Genomic DNA, 25055 nt, shown 5'->3' with positions numbered 1-25055 from the left:
GGATGTATCAAGTCTAATTAAGATTATATAAATAATTAAATATAATAAGATATCATAATCACATAATAAATAGCTAAATAATTTATATAAATTTAATTTTTAATATCAACTAATTTTTATGATTAACTAAAATAAAATTTAGTCATCTGGATTTACAGATTTATAAAATCTTATTCGAGTTAAATCCAACTTGCTGCCAAACAGCATTTGGCTCCCTCGCACTCTCGATCCCAGAGAGAAGGTTGTTGAGCAGATCTGAAGAGATATCGGACTTCGAATTCACCGGATCGATGGAAGCGGCGAAGAACTATACCGGTGGAGAGGACGAAGGGGCGGCGGTTACGGGGCTCCTACCCCTGGCTGGAGCTTCGCAGCAACCTTACGTCTCCGAGCTCCTCTCCTTTACCCTCGATCGCCTCCACAAGGTTCATTGTTTCTTGATGTCCATTTCCTCTCCTGTCTCGTGTTCTAATCGTAGATCTTGGCGTGGCATTACAGGAACCGGAGCTTCTTCGGGTGGACGCCGAGCGCATAAGGAGGCAGATGCAAGAAGTGGCCGTGGGGAATTACAGGGCATTTATTTCAGCTTCTGATGCTCTCTCTTTCATAAGGGATCAACTCACGGGATTTGACAAGAATCTTGAGTTGCTGGTACTGGAATGCTCCTCAAATTTCCTGTCTAGCTTTTATTTTTTGTTCGATTTAGTTTCTGTAGTAGTTTTGATTTAACAATTTTCATCTGATTCTACATATTAATTTGATTAATCATCTTTCTTTAATTGTATGAACCTTGTTTGGATTCCATTATCTAATCAATTTATTGTTTTAATGGCTAATATCTATCTGGTTAAGAACAGTCCTAGGCTTATAAACATTATATTGTGTTAAAACTTATCGAGGCTATTCGACATTTTCCTTAAATAAGATCCCGTTCTCCTTTGTAGGCGCCCAAATTGGTACATGGATCTTTAGAACCTTTTGCAATTACCCGTGCAAAGGCTATGAAGCAAAAGACTATGATACTATGTCTAGAATGACTGTTTAAACTTCCTGGGTGGAAATAAGGTCCCTTAGTTAATTATTTTGTTCTTTCTTCTTTCTCTTTTTAGCTAATAACTAAAATGGTTATTAAATCTCTTTTAATAACTTTGGAAACATAAAATTGTTTTGCTGTTCAAAATTCTTTGATCACTCTGGTGTTCCTGAAGGGACTTAGCATTCTTCTTACGAGACCATTTGGTTCAGAATTCTGAATTCGTTATTGTGGAACACGAATATGAACTCCATGATGACTATGCTAGGATGGTCTATATTTGTCATCTCTAATGAATAAATTTGTTTAATTAAATGCATATGCTGCAAAGGCCAAGCTTTTCTTGTCCTTTTTGTTAGGAAAAGCATAACTTATGTGGAACTATGTACCAAGATTCAGTATGTTGAACACAAAGTAAAAACAAAAAAAAATATCAAGCAACATATAAGACACCATATTTTTTATGATTAAGCCAAAATAATAATTTAAATCCATATGAAGGAGGGTATTTGATCCACTATCAATATGACACATAGATCTAAGATAAAAAAAGGCATAAAAACTCTCCTTCCCAAATCCAAGTACACCCATCTTACCAAAGGAACCCTAAATATCTCAAATCAAATACTGGAGATAATCACACAAGTGAGATGATAGATGATAAAAACATAAGATTTAAACAATATCTTAAATCTCCAATTGAATGCTTCTCAAAGTGACACTGGAACACTTCCTTAAGGCACCATGCTTATTCCAGCACTACCTTGTTTGCACTACGTCAAAATAGTTCACAATAATTACATAGAAATGAGTTAAATAGCATTTCATTTTCCTTAAATTTATTATTTTCACCCTAATTTCTCACTTCCTTTCGCTTTATTTCTACTCCCTTCCTCCCTTGGACTTCTCTCCTATAGAAGCAATTACATGCATTTAGTCATCTAAATCACATGATCTATAAATGCAAATGTTTCAATCGATTCGTATGTACATGCAAAACGTTTCTATTAATATATAGGAGCATGCAAAAAGGCTTTGGGACAAATGTGCACCATCGAAAACCACTATGCAATCCCGCCAATGTATTATGCACACACACACACACCTACTAGTTGATTATGCATACATATATTTCCATTCATTTAGCTATGTATTATAAGGAGGCGGGGTTTTGATCTAAATTAGGTTGACATCTTAACTTGAAGTTCATGAAAAAAAATTGATATAAACCCAGTTTTATGAAAAAATAAAAGGATATTTTTCATTTATCCTAACATCTCTTATTTTAAATTTGGTACTTATCTTGGACAAATTATTTAGTTAAATCCTAACTAAATTTCCCCTTGAATTAATCGTGTACAAAGCATTTTGGATCTAGCATATGATTTATCCTGAAATCAAACTCTTCAACCTTCCAAAGCCCAACAATGCTAAGCAGTAAGCACCACACAACTCCAAGCCAAAATGACATCTAAACATCCATAAGAGAACTCTGTAGTACATTTATTTTATAATGGGATGAATATACCAAAATAAAAAAAGTACTTGTTACTAAAACATTGTACCCCCAAAATAGTTGTATTTTAACTCTAAATGGCGCAATAATATGCCTTAGCATTGGGACATGCATGTCAATAGCACACTTTTTTTACCATAGTGTAAAGAGGCACACCCTCGCTCTATTTGCAAAGCTAGACATAGGGTATCAAAAGATTGTATGCTTTTTGCACTATGTGTGGGCAAGAAGGGATAGTATTTTGCCTTTAAGGTGCACACTTTTTTTATTTGTCTTATTTATTACTTAAAGCTAATATTAATATTACTAATTTATTTTTCATTAGTTATATTCTTATTTTTTAAAAAAATTGCAATAGTTTGAATTTTGAGTGTTTGAGTACTTGTGCCCAATCATCAATGTTTAGCATTATAAGAGTGATTTTTTTTAATAAATTTGGTTGTTTTTATTACCATGATTCTTTATTTTTTCAATTTAATTGTCTTTCATAAATATATGTAGATATATGTTTAGTTACATCTTCATCCATATTTTTTAATATTTTACATTATATTAAAATAGCAATTGTTATGCAATGCACTATGCACAATAGTTTCATGGGACCTTTGCGCGATGGTGTTATATTTTCCATTGAAAAATAGGCATATAAGGATAGACCATACAACATGAGATTGATCCTCAAATAGTCCTCTCCTTAAGTTGGACCCTTCTTTGTTATGAAACTTGACTTTCCACCAAGAATCTAACCTTTTTTTTGACTTTCCAGAATAATAATGGTCCAACATAGATAATAATGAAACTAAAGCACTCCACTCAAAGGTACATCCTAGAACACAAAGTTTACTAAATCTCTTTTATTTCATGACAACTAATGAACTATTCCAAACTTTAACGACTTCAATATCTCTTGAGAACGTACATTTTACTTTGATAAGAACTCTCACAAGCTTTTTACTCTTCGTTATTTAAGTCTGATCAATGCCCTAATCTTATCATCATGCTTCTTCATGCCAAAACTAACTTTCTTGCACGTCATATTATTTCCAATATAAATATAGCATTAACATGTTGCTCAAACGGTCAAACTAGAAAAATAACTATATGACTTTAGTATCTCTTGAGAACGTACATTTTACCTTGATAAGAACTCTCGAAGTTTTTTATTCTTCATTATGTTTAATACATAACTAACTCTGATCAATACCCTAATCATGTCATCATTCTTCCTCAAGTTCATCATTCAAAAAAAAAAAAAAAAAGAGTTCGTCATTCAAAAACTAACTTTCTTCCACGTCATATTATTTCCAATATAATATAGCATTAACACGTGGCTCAAACAAGAAAAATAAATTTTTATGAGGGCACATATGGCACAGACAAACTAATCCAAAGTCCACTCCTCATTTTCATCTCTTGCAATCACCAAAAGAGCATTTTCAGAATTTTGAATTGACCAATCTATTACAACTTTTGTTTTTATTAATTTATCTATTTGTGGTTGTTATTGGCATGTTGTTTCTTCCTTTTAAAGTTTAACAATTTATTTTTATGTGTCATTTTCCTTTGCTATAAAAGAAACTCACATCCTTGTGGCTGCCATGAGACTTCTTTTTACCTTGATTTGGGACATATCCTTTCTCGAAAGATCTTCCCATAACTAAAAATCCCTCAATTGGCTTTTCATCATTAGTAACAAGCTTATCTTTTAAAAGAGTTGACTTTTTAACTTCTTCGAACCTAAGTATTTATGCCATATAATATAGTTTTACGAAAATGCTTATAAGAGATAAATAACACTAAAGAAAATGAAATTTACAATGAAATTAAACTCAGATGACAGTTAATAGGCATGCCAAGCATAATCTCTGCTCCTGATAAAGTTTATTGGAGGTGCTTTTGGTCATTTACAAAGACTGCATACATGAACCTATCATAGCTGTTTTCTCTAAGACCTTTGTTCAAGCTTCATTTGCCAAACAAAATATTGTCATTGTTAGGTCCCAAGTCCTGGATGAGAAAAGTGGAGGGCAGTGTTAGGTAGTCGACAGCCTACGTAAAACTTGTTAAATAATCATGACATGAATCATTTGATACATTGTGTTAATACTAGGCGTTCCTTGGAAGCAACATGTATGATTTGAATACAACGAGAAGTGTTTAAGGGTTATTGCACCGGCGCTTGGGTGCATGTTAAAAAAAACAAGGGTTCCTATATCATAGATGAATGTGGGCAAAGAATCTAGTGCATGAAACTAGAATTAGGATAAGAAGTTGAAATATAGGTTTTCTTACATGTAAATGAATGAAATTAATAGATATTATGATTTAGAGGAAAATTAGTATTCTATATATTCAAGAAACTAAATGTGTTGGAGAGAAAACTAAGGCAATTGATATTTTATGATTTAAACTATGGTATTCAGGTAGGAGTCATACTGGAAATGGTATAGGTGTGATTATATATTAGAGTTTGAAGGATAATATTGTAGAAATTAATAGAATTAAAGATATAATTATAGATTTAAAAATTTATTTTATTTCTAAGATTAGCAATATCATAAGTGCTTATGCTCCTCAAGTTGGTTTGGATATGTGTTTAAAATTAAAAATTTTGTATTACTTAGATGAATTAATACAAATGATATCTCTTGAAAAAATAATTTTTATTGGATGAGATTTAAATGGACATGTTGGTAGAGATGTAGAAGAATTTAAAAGCATTCATGGTGGATATGAATTTGGAGCGACTAATGAAGGTGGTAGAACCATATTAGATTTGCTCTAGCTTATGATTTTGTAGTTGCTAATATCTTATTTGAGAAAAGAGAGGAACATCTCATCACTTAAAAGAATGAATATAATAAAACTTAGATTGATTATTTTTTTATAAAAAAATAGAATGTTTAGTGTACTCAATAAAAGTTATTTTAAATAAAAGTTTAGTGTACTCAATATCACTTATTAATTTTAACCTTTAAGATGAAGGGACTGAATGTGAAAACTAACGTAAAATATCATTCTAGGATTAAATGAGGGCTTTTAAAGAGCATTAATAAAAAAATTTTTAGAGTAAAATTAAATATCTTAAGATTTTGATTGTGCGTGAGGAAGCTAATGTTATGTGAATAAATTAGCTAGTGATATAAAGAATATTGCAAAGGATGTGTTTGGAATATCAGAAGGAAAAACTTTTATAGTAAAAATAGTTGTTAGTGGAATCATGGTTTAAAATTGCGCAATATGAGGCTCTCCTTGAGGCCCGCCTTTGCGCAATTCCAGTAAAAAACGCCTCGATGCTTACGCCTCGAGTTTTTTTTATGAGGCTTGCGCCTCAACTTGATTGAGGCCCGCCTCGCCTCACTGGCATGAGGCTTACGCCTCACGGTATATATATTAAAACTTACATAAATCTTGAAGTAAATGCCCAACATTGGACTCTATAGGAGAGGAGGAAGGGGAGAGAGCAGTCCATCATAATGATGATTCAAATGAAGAGCCCCTTAGTGATGTCAGTGCTGATGACTTATGAGTTTTTATGTGATGTGTCATTGCTATGTTTTTTTGGGAAATTTGAATTATATGTTAATGAAAAAAAATACTTGGATTTTGGAAAGATATAATTTTGAGTTGAACTATATTTCATGTTGTCTTATTATTGGAATATTTGATTTCATTTCATATCTTATGCTTTTTATATTTTATATTATTCACTCATTGGTATATAAAAAATTTATCATTTTATGTTTACGCAATCTTTTGATTTTGAGGCTTACGCCTCAAAACGCCTTGAGGCTTACGCCTCGCCTCACGAATGAAAAACGCCTCAATACCCGAATACGCAATTTTAAACATTGAGTGGAATCAAAATATACAAGAAAAGTTAAAAATAAGAAGCTTTATTATAAAAATTAGTTTAGATATAAAGATTCCAAAAATTGGAAAAGATATAAAGTGGCCTATAAGGAGTCTAAGAAAGTAATATGTGATGCAAAGAATTTTATTTTTTATGATTTATATATTAAATTAGATACTAAGAAGGGCAAAATATGTATGTATAAGTTAGCTAAACAAAGATATATGAGAAGTACGAATTTAGTTCAAGTGAAGTGCATTAAGGATGAAGATAAAAAAATATTTTTATTAAAAGAGGATATTCAACAAAGATGGATAAGATATTTTGATAAGCTTTTCAATGAAGATTATGATAATATGATTAGCTTTAGTGATCATAGCACCCTAAATGAAAATAAAGATTTTTTTTTATTGTCGTATTTGTAAAACTAAAGTTAGAGAGGCTTTAGAAAAAATGAAGTATGCAAAAGTTGTTGGACCTATTGATATTCTAATAGAAGTGTGGAAATTCTTAGGAGATGAAGGGATTTCTTGGCTTACAAAACTTTTAATATTATCATGAAGACTAAAAGTTGTCAGATAAGTGGAGAAAGAGTGTCTTGATACCTATTTTTAAGAATAAAGGTGAGGCACAGGAGTGTGTGAATTAACTTAATGTGTTGTACATTAAAATTATGGGAGAGAGTTATTTAACATAGGTTATGACGTGATACTAATGTTTTTCAAAATCAATTTGGATTTATGCCAGGTGGGTCTAGTATGGAAACTATACATTTTATCGAGTGGTTTGATTGAGAAGTATAGAGATAACAAGGAGGCGCTATATATGATATTTATTGATTTCGTGAGAGCATATGATAAAGTTCCAAGAGAAGTGCTTTATAGAGTTCTAAAAAGAAAAGAGTTAATAATGCTTAAAGTCATGTCATTAGCTGTTACTTGTGTTCAAACACAAGGTGATTTGATTAAGTATTTTTCTATTCAGATGGATTGCATCAAGGATAAGCTTTAAGCCCATATCTTTTTGCCTTAGTCATGAATGTTCTTACTCGACATTGGCAAGGGGATGTACCCTAGTGTATGCTTTTTGTTGATGATATTCTTCTAGTTGATAAAACTAGAGAGGGAGGAGAAGGAATACTAGAATTATGGAAGTCGATTGTAGAGTCTAAAGGTTTTCATTTGAATAGATCTAAAACTGAATATATGGAGTGTAATTTTAGTAGTAATAGATTTAGTGGGGGAATCGTGACTTTGTGCTATCAAGTAATATAATAAGAATATACGTTTTAGATATCTTGGATATATTGTTCAAAGTGATGATGAAATAAATGAGGATATTATTAGTATAATTCAAGTTGGATGGTTGAAGTGGAGGAATGCATCGGGTCTATTGTGTGATAAAAAGTACCACTCAAATTTAATGGAAAATTCTATAAAATGGTGGTGAGACCTGCACTACTTTATGGGGCAGAATGTTGGCCATTAAAAGAGTAGCATAAAATTAAGTAGTGTTGCAGAGATGAGGATGCTCCAGTTGATGAGTGGATTCACTCTTAGAGATAGAATGCGAACGAGTATATACGTGAAAAGGTTGGAGTAGCACCAGTGGCAGATAATATTAGAGAGAGTCGCCTTAGATGGTTTGGGCACATAAAACATCGGTCTTCTGATGAGGAGAGTAGATATTTTAGATTTGACCTGTGATAGAAAGGTAGAGGTAAACCTAAGAAGATTTAGTTTGAAAATATTAGAATGTCATTTTTTATTAGATTTAAATGACAATTTGGCTCTTAACGGGACATAATGGAGAAAAGGGATTGTTGTAGCTGACCCCACCTATTAGGATAAAGGCTTGATATTATGATTGTTGTTGTTGCTGAAGTGCATTAGGGATAAATGTCAAAAAGTGCTTTGGAAGAAGATATTAAAAAAAATATATGAGTTATTTTGATAAACTTTTTAATGAAGATTGTGAGAATACGATTGAGTTTATTAACCTTAGCACTCTAAATAAAAATAGAGGTTGTTGTTTTTATCGTCTGATTAGTAAAACTAAAGTTATAAAGATTTTAAAGAAAATAAGGTGTGGAGAAGTTATTGGACCTGATGATATTCTAATAAAGGTGTGAAAATGCTTAGGAGATGAAAGAATTTCTTGGCTTATGTAACTGTTCAATATTATTTTTGAAGGCTAAAAAGACGCCAAATGAGTGGATTCTATTTTTAAGAATAAAGGAAAGTCACAAGAGTATGCGAATTATAGAGGAATTAAGTTATTGTGTCATATATCAAAGCTATGGGAGAGTTATTAAGCATAGTTTATGACGTGATACTAATGTTTCTCATAATCAATTTGGATTCATGCTGAGTAGGTCTACTATAGAAACTATAAATTTATTGAGTAGTTTGATGGATAAGTGTAGAGAGAATAAGGAGAATTTACATATGATATTTATTGATTTAGAGAAATCATATGATAAAGTTTCAAGATAAGTGCTATGGAGATTTCTAGAAAAAAAAAGGAATCATTAATGCTTATATTCAAATTATTAAGGATATGTATGCAGGAGTTGTTATTGTGTTCAAACACAAGGTGGTTTGACCAAGTACTTTCCTATTTTAGTTGGATTATATTAAGGATCAACTTTAAGTTCATATCTTTTAGCTTTAAGTCTAGATCTTTTTGCTTTAATCGTGGATGTTCTTATTAGACATTTGCAGGAGGATGTACATTTGTGTATGCTTTTTGTTAATGATATTCTTCTTGTTGATAATACAAGAGAGAGAGAGAGTGTGTGTTTAAGGAAAACTTGTTTTATGGAGGTCAACCTTAGAGTCTAAAGGTTTTCATTTGAGTACATCTAAGACCAAGTACATGGAGTGTAATTTTAGTAGTAATAGTTCTAATGAGGGGATTGTGACTTTAGACGATCAAGTTATTAATAAGAGTACACATTTTAGATATCTAATATCTATTGTTCAAAGTGATGGCGAAATAGATGTGGATTTTATTAGTATAATTCAAGTTGGATGGTTGAAGTGGAGGAATGCATCCGCCCTGTTGTGTGTTAGAAAATACCCCTTAAATTTAAGGGAAAATTCTATAAGATGGTGATGAGATTTGCAATGCTTTATTGGTAAAATGTTGGTTATTAAAAGATAAGCATAAAATCAAGCAATGTATTGCAGAGATGAGGATGCTCAAGTGGATGAGTGGCTTCACTCTTAGAGATAGAATGCGAAATGAGTATATACGTGAAAAAGGTTGGAGTAGTTCCAATGGAAAATAAGTTAGAGAGAGTCTCCTTAGATTGTTTGGTCACATAAAACATCAACCTTCCGATGACCTGATTAGGGGAATAGATGTATTTAGATTTAACCTATGTTAAGAAAGATAGGGGTAGACCTAAAAAAGACTTTGCCAGAAAAAAAATTAGAAATGATCTTTTTTTAATTGATTTAAATGAGATTTTGACTCTTAACAAGATACAATGGAGACAAAAGATTCATGTAGTCGACCTCATGTGGTGGGATAAAGGCTTGTTATTGTTGTTGTTGTTTATCTTTTGAACTCATAATCTTAGGCATATTCAAATTCCCCCGTTAAGTGACTATATAATTTCCTACTAAATTAAAAGGACTTGCATCTTGTTTCTTACAAGTTGATAAATCTTTGATTCATCCAATTCTTGATGTCATAGTTAGCGGACATCGTATTTCATAGTAAGCTTTGATAGTAGTTGGTGGAAAAAACTTAACTTCTTATGTGGAAGCCCTTACTATGACAAGAACAAGCAACAATAACGAACCTTTATCCCACTATATTTGGTAGGCTACATGAATTATTTTTCTCCATTATATTCTATTAAGAGTAAAGCCCTTGCTATGAGTGAATATAATAAACCCATAAAGTAATAATAGAGATATCAAGCCATGATTCGGTCAAAATAATTGCCAACATCAATAAAAGGAGATGTGTCCCGAATTGTGAAGTATCTTCGAGCCTTCAGTCAGCCCAAATTTACCTCTCAACGAGTTCCTTAGATTGGCAACTCTGTTGATTCTTTCAATCAGTTCCTCTCCTAGCTTGGCCGCTGTCTTTCATAGCTCCTACCCAGCCGCCGAATGTGCTTTGGATCTCCATAGTTCTCTATTGATCATTATAATTATTTTAAAGTGCCCTATTGGTTGTAAGGATCATGCTTCCTCTGATTCACATCATTGTGGTTAGTTCTTCTCAAAGCAAAGCATGTGCATTTGCATTATGGTACCTTGCATCTCCAGTGGCTCCCATGCCATGCCAAGCACATCTATTAAGGGATCACAATCCAATGATTAACCATCAATTGTCACATTGCTCTTGATTTCCTCTTATCTTGCAACTCATATCAAGTCAGCACCTCAGGTCGAAGGATGTTTATGGCACTTGCATATCAAGGAATGGATGATTGTGCATTCCATGTTGCTTCACCTCCTCCACGCCAGTGCCACCTCAGCCTCTTGAGGTCTATAAATACCTCCCATCCTCGCTCAAGGAGGGAGATACACCCTTGAACTTGTAGAGATATGAACTCCTATATACATTAGAGTCTTGAATTCCCTTTTCTCATCTTATTCTTCTTCTTTCTTCCTTTATCCATTCTATATTGATGCTAATTGTTTGGTGGGCAAGGTGAGCCTTCACTACACCTTGTACAATTTGCATCTTCCATAGTGCAAACATTCTTTATATGCCCCATGGAGATATGGTACAAAGCCGAACGCTTTATATCCTTGTCTTTGTGTGTTGTTTCTTTATGCTTCATGCTGCTCTACCTTTGGGTCAACATCCCATGTAATTGCCCTTCTCTTAGGGGCTCTTATACACCTTGGAAGTAAAAACAACAAATAAAAGAGAAGAACAACGTAGCAATACAAATATAGAGCTGATTTTTTTTTCTCCTTCAATAATAAATCAATATACAATTGATCTACTATTCTAGAGGTAGATTAGCTCTCTCAAAAATCCTAGACGTCACTAGGAACTCATAATAAATACTAGGAAAATAAACTCAGCAATATCCTCCCTAAACCATAGACAAACTCCCCCTTAAATAGCTCTAGAATACCATAACACAATTAGAACCTTCCTAATCAGCATAAATATAATTTAGGAAACCTTTTTAAATAAATAGAACCTTCCTAATCAACATGAACATAATTTATGAAACATTCATAAATAATTAAACATTATTTAGGAAACATTCCTAAACAAGTAAATATATTTTAGGAAACCTTCCTAAACTATTAAACACTTCCTAAATAACATAAATATAATTAGAAAACTTTCCTAAACAACTCCCCACTTGATTAGGAACTTTCTGAAACAACTCTCTTTTGATTATGAAATTTCTATACAGACCCCCTTATTGGCTATGGGCTCCCCAACATTATCAATACTCCCTCCCCAAAACTGCACATTATCATGAAGGTGGAACGAATGTATTATCCATCTAAAAGTCTTCCTGGATCATCAAGCATTTTGAGTGTTTCAATTGCTGAAATGCTCCTGTTAATTTTTGCTAGAGTTTTGCCATAGGATTTCTTAGCAGCTTATGCTTGCATAAATCTTAGATATTCTTGCCAGCCCTTCTCTATTGCTTTTATTTCTTTTATTTCTTACTCAAGCTCAGTGTCATCCAGGATTCTCCTGATCTTTTTGTTTCGGCTATTGCTTATTGATACATTGATTTCAGCATTTGAAAATGCTGAATCACTGTCAGCACTGAAGTATGAGATTCAAACTATTTAAGTTTAGAAAAAAGGTGAGAAGCATTTTGAATGGAAGGTTCATCAAATCTCACACAGGTAGACTCATCATAAGGAAGGCCACACCATTTAACCAAAGCTTTTCCTCCATTTTCATGTTCAATCAAAGAAATAATGCTTTGTGGTCGGAACCATTGTTCTTCACATATATTTATGATTGCCACTCCATACTTCGCTTTATAATTCTCAAGTTTTCTCTTTGTTAGAACTTTTAACTGATCTTCCGAAACTCAGCTGTTATGTATGTTTGATTTACCTTCCCATTTTACAAAAAATTCGTAAGCAACACACCATTGTCCTTAGGCCTCAATTCCAGCTCCGATTCCTTTTGGACTATAGTATCTTCAGAACTATGATAATATTCAGGTCCCATGGTACAAGTAAGAGCATCTTGTGACACACAATTGGCTGGCATTTCAGAAGACCTAGGTGTGTGAACCTCATTGTGGTTTTCTGCATGAAGAAATTCCACATATATACTCTCTTCCAAACACTTCTTAACGGTCAATTCTCCAAATTTTCTCAAACCCTTTGCCAGCCATTCAATGATCTAGTGAGGATTGACAGTTTCTGACTTGCTCATGAATTCCCTAGCTCCACATGTTTTCCCATTAATATCTTTACTAGACTCAATGGAATTCATAGCAATTTTCAGAGCAATCAAATTTGCATCACCTTGGAATGCCTTATCCATGGCATTCTCCAACTTCCCATCCCCAACTTTACTTCCTTTAAAACAGTCTACTTGTTCATGGTTTTGCTGACCAGTTGAATCACAAGATAGAAACTCAGTTTGTAGCATTGCAATATTTTCTTTCATTTCTGCTTAAGATGTGGTCATGCTAATTGCTTGACTAATACATGAAGACTCCGTTTGAACTCAACACCTAGAATACAGGCAACCTGAGGTATGTTATGAAAAAAATTCTCATGATAAGTCATTGTCATCTCAGAATTTTCACCTTATCCACTTAACTCATGAGACATGAAGTGTGCTCCATCAGGCGAAATCTAAAATTCATCATTTGAATCTTCCAACTTAATTAATTCGAGGCATCTTTGTTCTTTGAGAACTCTATATTAGCTGCATCTTATGTCTCAACCTCAACATTTCCATCTTCAGAAATACCCATTCCAGTAGAATCCAAAGGTGCTTTCACTAGTTTTCTTTCATTCTCAGATGTTGGCTTGGTTTCAGTGTCTTTCAAATCTTCATTTTTGGATTATGAAGACACATGTTCTTGGAATGTGGATGTCTTGGCAGGATCATTTTGCACAACACTTAGGTTTTGATCAACACCATCAGCTTGGCTTTGCAAGTTTATTTCTTTTCCCTCTTCATTCACATCTTTGTCGATCAATTTATCCTCATACGGAGCTTGTGTATCACTTATTAAACTCTCGCTCGTATTCTCCTCAATCATTCACATTTTCAACTTTCTTATTTTAAAATCTCCACCATCCCAATAGGTTTTTCTTCCCCCAGTGTAGCGGTTGTCGTGATCCCTCTATGTTTCTCCCATGTATCTAGGGTGGGAATCCCACCTTTCTTCCACCCACCACACACGACCCGATCCCCATGGCTCGGCTTGTCCCCCTCCTCCGGTCGTCCACTCCCCTTGCCCAAAGGACCTCCCATAGACATTTTATTAACCTTTGCTTATTTTAGAGATTTCAATTTATGCAAAATGGATGCTAAAAGTGCTTTCTTTAATGGTATAATATAAGAAGAAGTTTATGTCGAGCATCCCCAGGTTTTGAGAATTCTGCATATCTTGATCACGTTTATAAGCTTAAGAAAGCACTTTATAGGCTGAAGCAAGCATCTAGGGAATAATACCATAGACTTAGCAACTTTCTGTTAGAGAAATCATTTGTTTAGTGTATTGTAGACCTAACAACATGCATAGATCTATTCTGAGTCTGCCTGAGCCTCCCCTGGCCTTCCTGGAAGTTGTCTTGAGCTTTGAAGTTGATGAGGACAAAGAGCCTCCTTTACCTAACAGGCTCTCATCACTCCCATGTTGGCTGCCCTATGTTGATCCACCCTTTGCCAAAGCTCACCTTGGGACTCCTCTCTCACCTCCATCTTAAGGGTGGACATATGCCATCCACCCATGCTAAACGGTGTCCAGATCAAATATTGTGGTCCATCTCCACACTAGGAAGACCTAATTTTCTCATTTCTTTCTGTCAAATTAAGTATCGGAGATCGAAGAATTGCCCTCTTGTCTTCTTTAGATCTGATCTATTGGTCATCCATGGATTCTTCACCCAGACAAATCTTCCCTGTTTTTTAACATCCAGTTTGGCTGGATTTGTTCCCTGTCGCTATCTCTTTACTCTCTTTCATCGAGTGTTGTCACCACCTTTGCCTCTATGAGCAGTGTGATGGACACCTACGGTGAGCAGTCCAGTTCTCTTGGTCACAAAAGTAGCTCACTAAGCAAGAAGTATCATCTTTACCTATCTTTTAGTTAACTTCTATTGAAGTTTAGGATAGTTCTTCTCGGGAAAAACTGATTTCTTAGATAGGAATGCTGCAAAAGCTCTATGGAGATAATGTATAATTTGCTGAAAAGCATGCTGGACCTACATCAACAGCAGACAATGCACTCTTAGTAAACGATAGTCAAGCAAGATGCTTCACATCTCATATGGTGTTCATATTGAACGGTCAAGGCGTTAAGCTTACTAAATGATAAATGATAGGCTGCTGTTTTCCAAAATAAAGGTGAACTTGGTAAACTGGAGAGGATTCAAATGAGATGATGTTTGGAAAAAAGGTTTTTTGCTTTAGCATCTTCCACAAAAAAAAAAGAGGGTTTGCTCATTTGATTTGAATGACTTCATCTTCGTATATGATTATTATTCCTTACTCTACAAAGGAGATGAGGACAAAAATGGTCTCCTAATTCTTTACGAATTATCAAAATGGCCTTTTGACTATTTAAAAATATCATTTTAGTTCTTTGATTTCTTAAATATGAACTTAAATGATCCCATGAAAGGACTAATTTTGTCCTATTTAAAGAGTTAATGTACCAAATTGATATTTCTATGTAGTTGGTTACTATTTTGACCCTTTAGAAAAGTTAGGGGACCAATTCGATCATTTTCTTCTCCACAAAGTACGAAGACAATGTTGTGACTACTTCTATCATCTTACAGCTTTATCTAATTGCGTTGAGCTACAACCTAGGAATCTACTTTAAATTTGTCTTTATAACATACCAATTCATGGTAACCTCTGATCGCTATGGTTGTCTATTTGAAGGGCTTGCATGCTTAACACAAACTCTTCTTTCCCCCCATTGGGGTTCAGCAAGGAGTAATCATTGGCATCCTGCAGACTTACAACAAATTTGGTGGTTGTCATGAATTGGTATGTGGTCATGTTTGACATAATTATCCTCTTTTATTCTTGATAATGTATGCGGAGCATATGTTTGAGGCTTGTATCTTCTATCATGAAAATCTAAAGATATAATTTCTTAAGTTAATCTTGTTAAATTCTTATTTGAACATTTATTAATTACGAATAATTTTTATATAATCATCATTGTTATACTTGGTTAAGAAAGATAGAGGTAGACCTAAAAAGACTTGGTTAGAAAATATTAGAAATGATATTTCTTTATTAGATTTAAACAAAATTTTGACTTTTAACAAGACACAATTGAGAAAAAGATTCATGTATTCAAACCCACGTAGTGAGACAAAAGGCTTGATGTTATTGTTGTTGCATCATTGTCATACTTCTTATGTCATTGAAGAGAACTCCAAAGTGTTACATCCTCAAATTAATTGTTCTCTTTGGCATCCTTTGATATGTTATTTTCTACTTGTTCGTCCTTCTGGAGCAGCACTAAAGAGCAATTAGTTAAATACCTATCCTATATATTGTGTGGTATCAAATCATTGGTCTGTCTAAAATGAAATTCTTCTTAGAATGCATGTAAATGAATTGATTAGAATCATGATTTATCTGAAAGATTTGCAGCTGCATCATGATCTTTCATATCTCGCAATAGTAGGTATTGTTGAAGGATTTGTGCCCTACCTGAGCAAAATTGTCATTATTGCAGACAACTGAGATTCCTAAGCTTACATCTGGTTGCACTGAGTTCATTGAGTTAGCTCAGCAAATTTTGGAAGAGAGAAAGCTTAATGAGACATTGTTAGCCAACCACAGTACTGTGCTTGACTTGCTTGAAATTCCCCAGCTAATGGACACGTAAGTATTTCCATCATCTAAATTGATCAGAGTCAAAGGAATACTGTTCATGGTGCTGAATGGTTATCTTTATATTTTCACGGCTCTTACTTGATGATGTATAAGAGATTGATCTCAACATTATATTCTGTTGCAGTAAATTTTGGGAAAATTACAAGTAGATGCCTGAGATATAAGAAGCACATCACACTGTGCCTTAGTGCACAAGTTGGTTCCTGAGTTAGATTTTGGGTGTTCATGGAGTTAAATTTTCTATCAAATGTAATCACATGAATGAATTTCAATTTCTCTTTTTTTGTTATCGCAAAAAATACCCAACTTGAATAGGGCTGGCTAGTGTTTAAGAAAAGACCATTAGGATTTCAAACAACTTCCAAGAAATACTCGGCCTAGATCTTCTCTATAAGAAACAAAGAATATTCATCGTCTATCTCCGGCTGCAAGGCTTTGCAGCCTTTTTTTCTCTTGTTCTTATTGCCTCCAATGATTACCTTCTTAGTTAGCATATATATCTCTGGCTTGACTTTTTTTTTTAATCAGTTTCTTGTCTGTTCGGGTCTTCTTGGTCGCCTTCTCCTTTGCTGTCTTCTGAACCTGGGGCACCATTTTGTTTTCCATACAATAAAAGAGAGTAAAGGGAGAGAAGCAAAAGTTGGATATGAGCCAAAGGATGTTTTCTCAACCTTTTTCTGCTAAATAATTTGAGAAAGAGCATAACATTTTGGACATTTTATGTTATATTAACAATTCTGTTAACGGTTTGACCAAAGTGAAGTATCTTTAATATCTCTGTAACTCAAATTAAAGGTTTTTAAAAATGCGGTTTGATGTGTATGCGTTTATATCTTGAAGAATTGCGTGCCATTTAGCCTTAAAATTTTTTTAAACCTATGCTTTATGCATTCCCTGTGAGTGTAATATCAGCCGCATTGGTATAATGTAAGGTTCAGTGTTTTGCATTCACTAAATTTATATTATCATGAATATAACCTGTTAGTGATTTATCTTCTTTTATTTTCACTAATTCTCGTTTGATTTAGTGGTACTGTGCATTTCTTTTTCGAGGACTGAATCCGAACTTATAGTGTTTAAACTTATAACAATTTACTGAACAAAAGAGTTGGCATTTTCATTATGGAAAAATCTTGTGAGACTATTTCTGTAAAAAGAATAGACTGATAGTCAAATAGGAAATTTTTTTACTTTTTTGCATGCCAAATGAAGTACTTGAAGTCCTATATACAATTTGTTTGAGTAAAATGAAATCCAACTGGGAGATGAATCATGTAGGGTGTTTATGCAAATATGCTTGTTTTTATAAATGTGTTAGTTGACTTGTGATTATGTGTCTTTCCTTTAAGAGATAATTGATGTAGAAGATTATTTTTTTTTTCATGGGTATGGCAGTAGAATATTAGGAACGTTTATTTTAATTTTATACTTATTAGATTTTTTAGATTGCAAAATTATCAAGTTATTTGGAGTGAAAATTTATGTACCTAGCATCACTTATTAGTTTTGAACTTTAAGATGAATTGGTATAATATCAAAAATAAAGTAAAATGTTGTCCTAGGATTAGATGAGGGCATTTAAAAAGCACTAATAAAAATATTTTTGAGAATAAACTTCAAGATTTTAAGATTTTGACTGTGTATGAGGAAGCTAAATAACTAATGTTATGTGAATAACATAGCTAATGATATTAAGACTGTTCCAAATGATGTGCTTGGAATATCAAAAGGAAAAACACCTAATAGTAAAAATAGATTATGGAATTAAAATGTGCAAGAAAAGATAAAAGTAAGAAGCTTTGTTATAAAAATTGATTTAGATGTAAAAACTCGAAAAACTGAGATAGATATAAAGGGCCTTATAAGGAGTCTAATAAAGCAATATGCGATGCAAAAAATTTAGCTTTTAATGATTTTTATAATAGATTAGCTACTAAGGATAGTGAAAGGTGTATATATAAGTTAACCAAATAAAGAGATAGGAGAAGTAAGGATTAGTTCAAGTGAAGCATATTAAGGATGAAGATCAAAAAATATTTCTATTAGAAGAGGGTATTCAACAAAGGTGAATGAAATATTTTAATAAATTTTTCAATGAAGATAGTGAGAATGTGATTAATTTTAATGATAGTAAACCCCTAAATGAAAATAGAGGTATTTATTTTTATTGTCGTATTAATAAAATCAAAGTTTAAGAGACTTTTAAAAAATAAAGTTTGAAAAATCCGTTGAACCAAATGATATTCTAACATAGGTATGGATATGCTTTGCAGATGAAGGAATTTTTTGGTTTATAAAACTTTTCAATATTATTTTGAAGACTAAAAAGATGTCAGATGAGTGAAGAAAGAGCGTGTTGATTCCCCTTTTTAAGAATAAATGTGATGCACAAGAGTGTTCGAATTATAGAGGAATTAGTTAATGTGTCTTATATTAAAACTATAAGATAGAGTTATTGAGCATATGTTACGACGTGATACTGATGTTTCTCAAAATTAATTTGATTCATGCCGGGTAGGTCTACTATGGAAGCTTTATATTTATTGAGAGGTTTGATGGAGAAGTATAGAGAGAATAAGGAGCATCTACATATGATATTTATTGATTTTGAGAATGCATATGATAAAGTTCCAAGAGATATGGTATGGAGAGCTTTAGAAAACAAATGAATTAATAATGCTTATATTCAATTCCTTAAAGATATGTATGCGGGAGCTGTTACTTGTGTTCAAACATAAGGTGGTTTAATCAAGTGTTTTCCTATTTCAGTTGGATTACATCAAGGATCATCTTTTAAGCCCGTATATTTTTGCTTTAGTCATTGATGTTCTTACCAAACATTTGTTGGAGGGTATACATTGGTGTATGCTTTTTGCTGATGATATTCTTCTTATTGATAAGACTAGAGAGGGAGTTGTAGGAAAACTTGAATTATGGAGGTCAACCTTAGAGTCTAAAGGTTTTTGTTTGGGTAGATCTAAAATTGAATACATTGAGTGTAATTTTAGTAGTTATAGATTTAGTGGGGTGATTATGAATTTGGGCAATCAAGTCATTAATAAGAATACATGTTTTAGATATCTCAGGTCTATTGTTCAAAGTGATGGTGAAATAGATAGGAATATTATTAATAGAATTCAAGTTGGGTGTTTGAAGTAGAGGAATGCATCGGGCCTGTTGTGTGACAAAAAAGTACCCCTCAAACTTAGGTGAAACTTCTATAGGATGGTGTTGGGACTTACATTGCTTTATGGCGCAGAATGTTGGTCATTAAAAGAGAATTATAAAATGAAGTTAAATGTTGCAAAGATGGGATGCTCAAGTGGATGAGTGACTTTACTCTTAGAGATAGAATGCTAAACAGTTATATAAGTGAAAAGGTTGGAGTAGCTCCAGTGGCAGATAAGATTAGAGAGAGTTCTTTTAGATGGATTGGACACATAAAACGTTGATTAGGAGAGTAAATGTATTAGATTTGACTTAAGTTAAGAAAGATAGAGGCAGACCTAAAAAGACTTGGTTAGAAAATTTCAGAAATGATATTTTTTTATTATATTTAAATGCTAATTTGATTTTTAATAGGACACAATGGAGAAAAAGGATTCATGTAGTGGGATAAAGTCTTGATAATGATGTTGTTTGTTGTTGTTGTAACAACACTTTACATAAACATTGTTTTCCAATAACTGATACTGCTAATCGCCACAGATAAATAGAGATTTATTTTTTGTATGTACGTTTGTTCATACCTGTTTTATTGCCCTTCTTACTTTGTGACGCTGAACTTTGATGGACATATTGCCCTATTAAGTCTTTGATGGTTTATGATATATCTAATTCTCATATTAGTTGTGAGGTTCGTGGTGTTTAGTATTTGGCTATTTGCTTTATGTTTTTAGTATCATTTATTTTGGATTTGTTTCTAAGGTTTTCATTTTTATAATATGCATACGTAGATAATCATTTTCCCTTGAAACTAACTTTTTTGTTTACTTGTATTTTATAGTTTTGGTTGTTCGTTATTGTTTTACTTTTAATTTGCCTCTCTTATTGTTAAGTGATTTCCTGTGCTCCATGAAACGACGTTGTTTTGACTGGTTCTCAGTTCTCAAATTGGATTTCAGATGCGTAAGGAATGGGAATTATGACGAGGCTCTTGATTTGGAAGCTTTTGTTTGCAAGCTAGCAAAAATGCATTCCAAGTAAGTTATTTTGTCTCCTGACCCATTTTTTATCTTGTTTAATTTTCTTTGATAGTGAATGCAAAAGCTTAGAGTGATGGCCTATAGAAACGATTAGGTTGCGGATTTGTGATCTGGAAGGTCACAGTTTTAAATTCAAATATAACCTCTTTATTATTTAGAGGTAAGGATGCACGCATCAGCACATCCCCAAAAACCATAGAGGTGTGAGCCTTGCACATTTGGTTTGCCTATTTTTTCTGATGTAGGTTTTGACAAGTAACATATGTTTCCATTGGAATTCCAGTATTTTTAGCTCCATATTATTCCTTATAATAACAAACATTTTGAATAAATTGCTTTAATGCATTCTGTCAAAAAAAATAATAACAAACATTTCATATTTGGAATCAAGTATACCAGTCATCCAGGCGCTAGCAGTGGAAGTGAAGCAGACAACACAGTCTCTACTTTCTCAGCTTCTTCAAAGATTAAGATCTAATATTCAGGTAGTAAGAAGTTGTTCATCACAATTAATTCTTTGTGTTATGTTCGAAATAAGTCCCATCAATAACAAAATCTCAATTGTATCCTTGAACAATTTTTTTTCTGCTAATTATTTTCATTATTCTCAATCTTTAAATGTACTTCTTGAATCATTATCCTGATGATGTAATACTTTTAGTCGTAACTTGTTCATCATTTTTTCAGTATTTTTCTTCCGCTTTCTTAGTTTTGTCATTGTTATGCGTCCACTTGTTCCTCCCGATTATCAATTAGCTCCATTGTTAATGATAAAGCATTTTGATGAAAATTGCCACACAAAAGTTTTTCCTATTGAAGCATAACATGAATAATAGTATATTTAGTATTACTATTCATCCTCTATAGATGCAATAAAAGGGGAATCATATTGGGATATGCTGTAGGACATCCTACGATCTATGGTTGTTGGTTATATGATGTAATGTACAAAATTTTTATACGGAATTAATTTCACAGTTCACAAACTATTAAATAAAATAAATAATCATCCTTTCTAAGTAACAATCAAAAGCACACATAATTTACCTCAAACAATAATTTAATGTGATAAGATTATATAGGCGAATGATTTGTTTCCTTTAGAATACTGAAACACTAAAATAATTTTCTATAAATGCTAATGAAGATACTAGAAGATGATGAATAACTTAAAAATAAACTAACCTTATAAATATGATATGTCTATATGGAAGAAGGACTTCTTTAAAAAATATTAACCCAAATGACTTGAACTATTATTCTTGATGAGTTTTAGATTTGATCTTATAGATGAAATTTTAAATTGTTTTAAGGCTTTTATCATTAGTAAATTTGTAAAATATTGATGCAACTTAACTTTCTTTGTCAATTTTTTTTTTTAATGAATTAGTATATAAAGAAATTAAGCACAAAGAAGTAATGTCATTCTCTATCTGATTAGTCAACAGGATAATTTTACTAGATAATTTATTTAGAGATGCGCTGTGAGATTACTTTATTGAATCATCAACTATAGTAGATTGATTTGTTTAATTTTACATTAAAAAATAGATGCAACTTCTTTTAGAGGTCAGGTTAAGAGTTTATTAGTTTCATTTTCAAACTCAAATTTTGACTTCTATTCAAATATAGGTTTAGATTCATGGACGTGTTATAATATAATTGCATATTCAGATTCAACAAAATCAAATGTAGATTCATACTGAACTATAAATTATCATCTATATCAAATATATTATTGAAAGCGTGTTCATGAAATATGATTTCTTTAATAAGATCATATTCAACTATACACGGTTCTTGTGTTTATTTGTATTTTACAGGTTATAGAGAAGATGATAATGAGGTTTTCTTAGGGATAACGAACACGTATAATATTCCTCACTCTCAAAAGTTTTGCATTATGCCTTATCTAATTTTTGGAGTATTCTAGCTTAGTTTCTTGCCTAAGGCTTTTAATGAAATAAAAAGAGTTAGAATAATAGACTTGAGGCAAATGACATTTAGCTGCAAGTCCTTTAAACATTACATAATACTCAAACACCTCATAGCCACTTTATTTACAATTCTTTAATTAATCATGTATTTGGCCACTATATTCTATGAATAACAAGTTTTTCTTTTTAATTTTATATTTTATGTTAGAACTTGTACTCTACCAAAATGATTGATCATGTCCTGCTAGTTTTGATGTAGAATATTCAAATCTTTGAAAATCAACCTTATTGTAATATGAAAAAAAATCTTATAAATTATCAATCAAATTTAGAAATTCCCTAAGATTATACCTCCCATCGATTATTGAATTTACTTTTGAAACTCATGATATTCACAATATTCTTCTTGTTAATATAATGATGCAATCTTAAGCTCTAATACTTAATGTGTTTTTGGACATCTTAGAGTGTAAGGTTATCTAATACGACTATATAATGTAATGTATAAAATCACACGCATAATCAATCATAATTGATAGACCATTGTTAACCTCCATATAATATCCAAAAGGAAATGAAACGAATGCGTACCTGTTGTAACCGTTGGATCCACGAAACATGCCGAACTTCTCCAGGAATTTCGCTCAAATCTCGCTAATTCCCTGCCAATTCGGCGCCGTTTGCGATCAGATCCCGTAAATCGCGTGAAACTGCCTCGATCGCGCCTCTCTCGGAGTCGTTAAATACCGACCCAAATGAGAGCTTCGGCACTTACTTGATCCCGAGCTCTCTCTTACTCCCGCTCACGCTCCCTCTCTCGTCTCTGTTCGACTTTGCAGCTCCTCCGACTTTCCCTTCCACCCGATCGGAAGGCACGACTTTTGGATCGGAAGCAACAACTGGAGCTTGCGGCTGTGAAGACATCCGAAACTCCTCCCATACACTGCTTCTCTCAACTCCTCCCGAGCTCTTCCACCTCTGCTTCCCGAACTCCTCTCTCCCATTCGCTACCCGCAAGCATCACGTCGCCTCCTCCGATCTCCAACAAGCCGCTAGCGACGACCCAACCTCCGACTTCGCATCTCCTCTCAATCCCGACCTCCTGCTCTCTCCCGACCGATCTCCATAGCCAAACAAAAGCCAAGTTCCACTGCCTCTCCACCTCTTCCATCCACGAACTCCTGCTCGACTCCAGCCGACGCCTTACCTCTCGGTTCCTCCATCTCGTAAAGAGAGAGAGAGAGAGAGAGAGAGAGAGAGAGAGAGAGAGAGAGAGAGAGAGAGGCTCTTACCTTGACCGATCCACCCAACCCTGCCTTCGCCTCCCTCCTCTGATCCGAAACAAGAACAGGAGCTCACGGGTTGTGAAGGTAACTCTCTCCCTTTTGTGCTTCTCGGCCAAATCCCATAAATAAATAAAAAAAGAAGAGTTCTTTTTTCTTATTATTATAATTATAATAATTACTAATTATTTTTAATTATTATTTAATCATATTTATAATTAATTGATTAATTATAATTAATTAAGTATTAGTTATTAATTATAAATTATAATTATCTGGTTAATTATAATTAATATTGATTAATTATAATCAATCATTATTTAATTATAATTATAATTAATTAACTGATTATAATTAATTAATAATTAATTATTAATTATAGATTATAATTAATTGATAATTAGTTATAATTAATATTAATTATAATTATTTAAAAAAAAAAATGCTACTCTCTCATCCCTCGAGCCTCGGGCCGACATCGCCGACAAAGCCCGCGAAGGTACGAATTTTCTAAACTCAGAAATCATAATTAGCTATGGTTAATTATTAATTGTAATTAATTATTACTAATTACAATTGATAAATATAATTGATTATGCTTAAGTATAATTAATCATAATTAATTATGATCAATAATGATAAAGAAAAATGCTTCTCTCCCTCGATCCTCGTGCCGACATCTACGCACCCCGCGCAGGTATAAAATTTCTAAACTCTAAAACTCCGAGAACCTGATTTCATCGCATGTGTCGAGACAAAACGACCACCTATACACGCTTTTCTTAGCGTGGTGGGAGGGAGTGCGTCCCGACGCTTGCGACGAAGCGGGTAATCACCTAATTCCTTCTTTGAAGTTCGTATCGCCTTGGGTGGTGGGAAAGGCCCAGTTTTCCGTAGTTTTCCCCTAAACGGGGGAGACGCCGGGAGGCTGCCGAAATTTCGGGTGAAATCGTACCTGTACTTGATTGAACTCAAAGAACAATGGTGGACTTGTGAGCTTGATTGGACCAAATTAACATAAAAGAACTCAGAACCAAATGTTTGGACCAAACAAGAAAGAGCAGTGGACTTTTGAACTTGATTGAACATGTGCAGAGGACCTGAACAAAACATAAACGACTTCTAAGAAGTTCAAATCCAAATAAAATCAAGACAGAACTGAAGTGAGA

The 25055-nt window shown here is 33.1% G+C and overlaps 1 protein-coding gene across 1 annotated transcript in view; it reads left to right on the top strand.

The window, feature by feature from the left end:
- Positions 1 to 184: 184 nt before the first annotated feature.
- The window catches only part of LOC110109812 (conserved oligomeric Golgi complex subunit 8), a 36123-nt gene continuing 11252 nt past the window's right edge, over positions 185 to 25055 (top strand). Inside the window, exons 1-5 of the mRNA XM_020841009.2 lie at positions 185 to 425; positions 499 to 651; positions 16301 to 16449; positions 20586 to 20663; positions 21058 to 21151. Of these exons, the coding sequence (XP_020696668.1) occupies positions 291 to 425; positions 499 to 651; positions 16301 to 16449; positions 20586 to 20663; positions 21058 to 21151 (609 nt within the window). The 5' untranslated portion in view covers positions 185 to 290. The remainder of the gene's footprint in view (positions 426 to 498; positions 652 to 16300; positions 16450 to 20585; positions 20664 to 21057; positions 21152 to 25055) is intronic.

Source organism: Dendrobium catenatum, unplaced genomic scaffold, assembly GCF_001605985.2.
Source record: "Dendrobium catenatum unplaced genomic scaffold, ASM160598v2 fragScaff_scaffold_819, whole genome shotgun sequence".
NCBI lineage: Eukaryota > Viridiplantae > Streptophyta > Magnoliopsida > Asparagales > Orchidaceae > Dendrobium > Dendrobium catenatum.
Note: the sequence above shows the minus strand (reverse complement) of the source record. Positions and strands in the feature narration are given on the sequence as shown.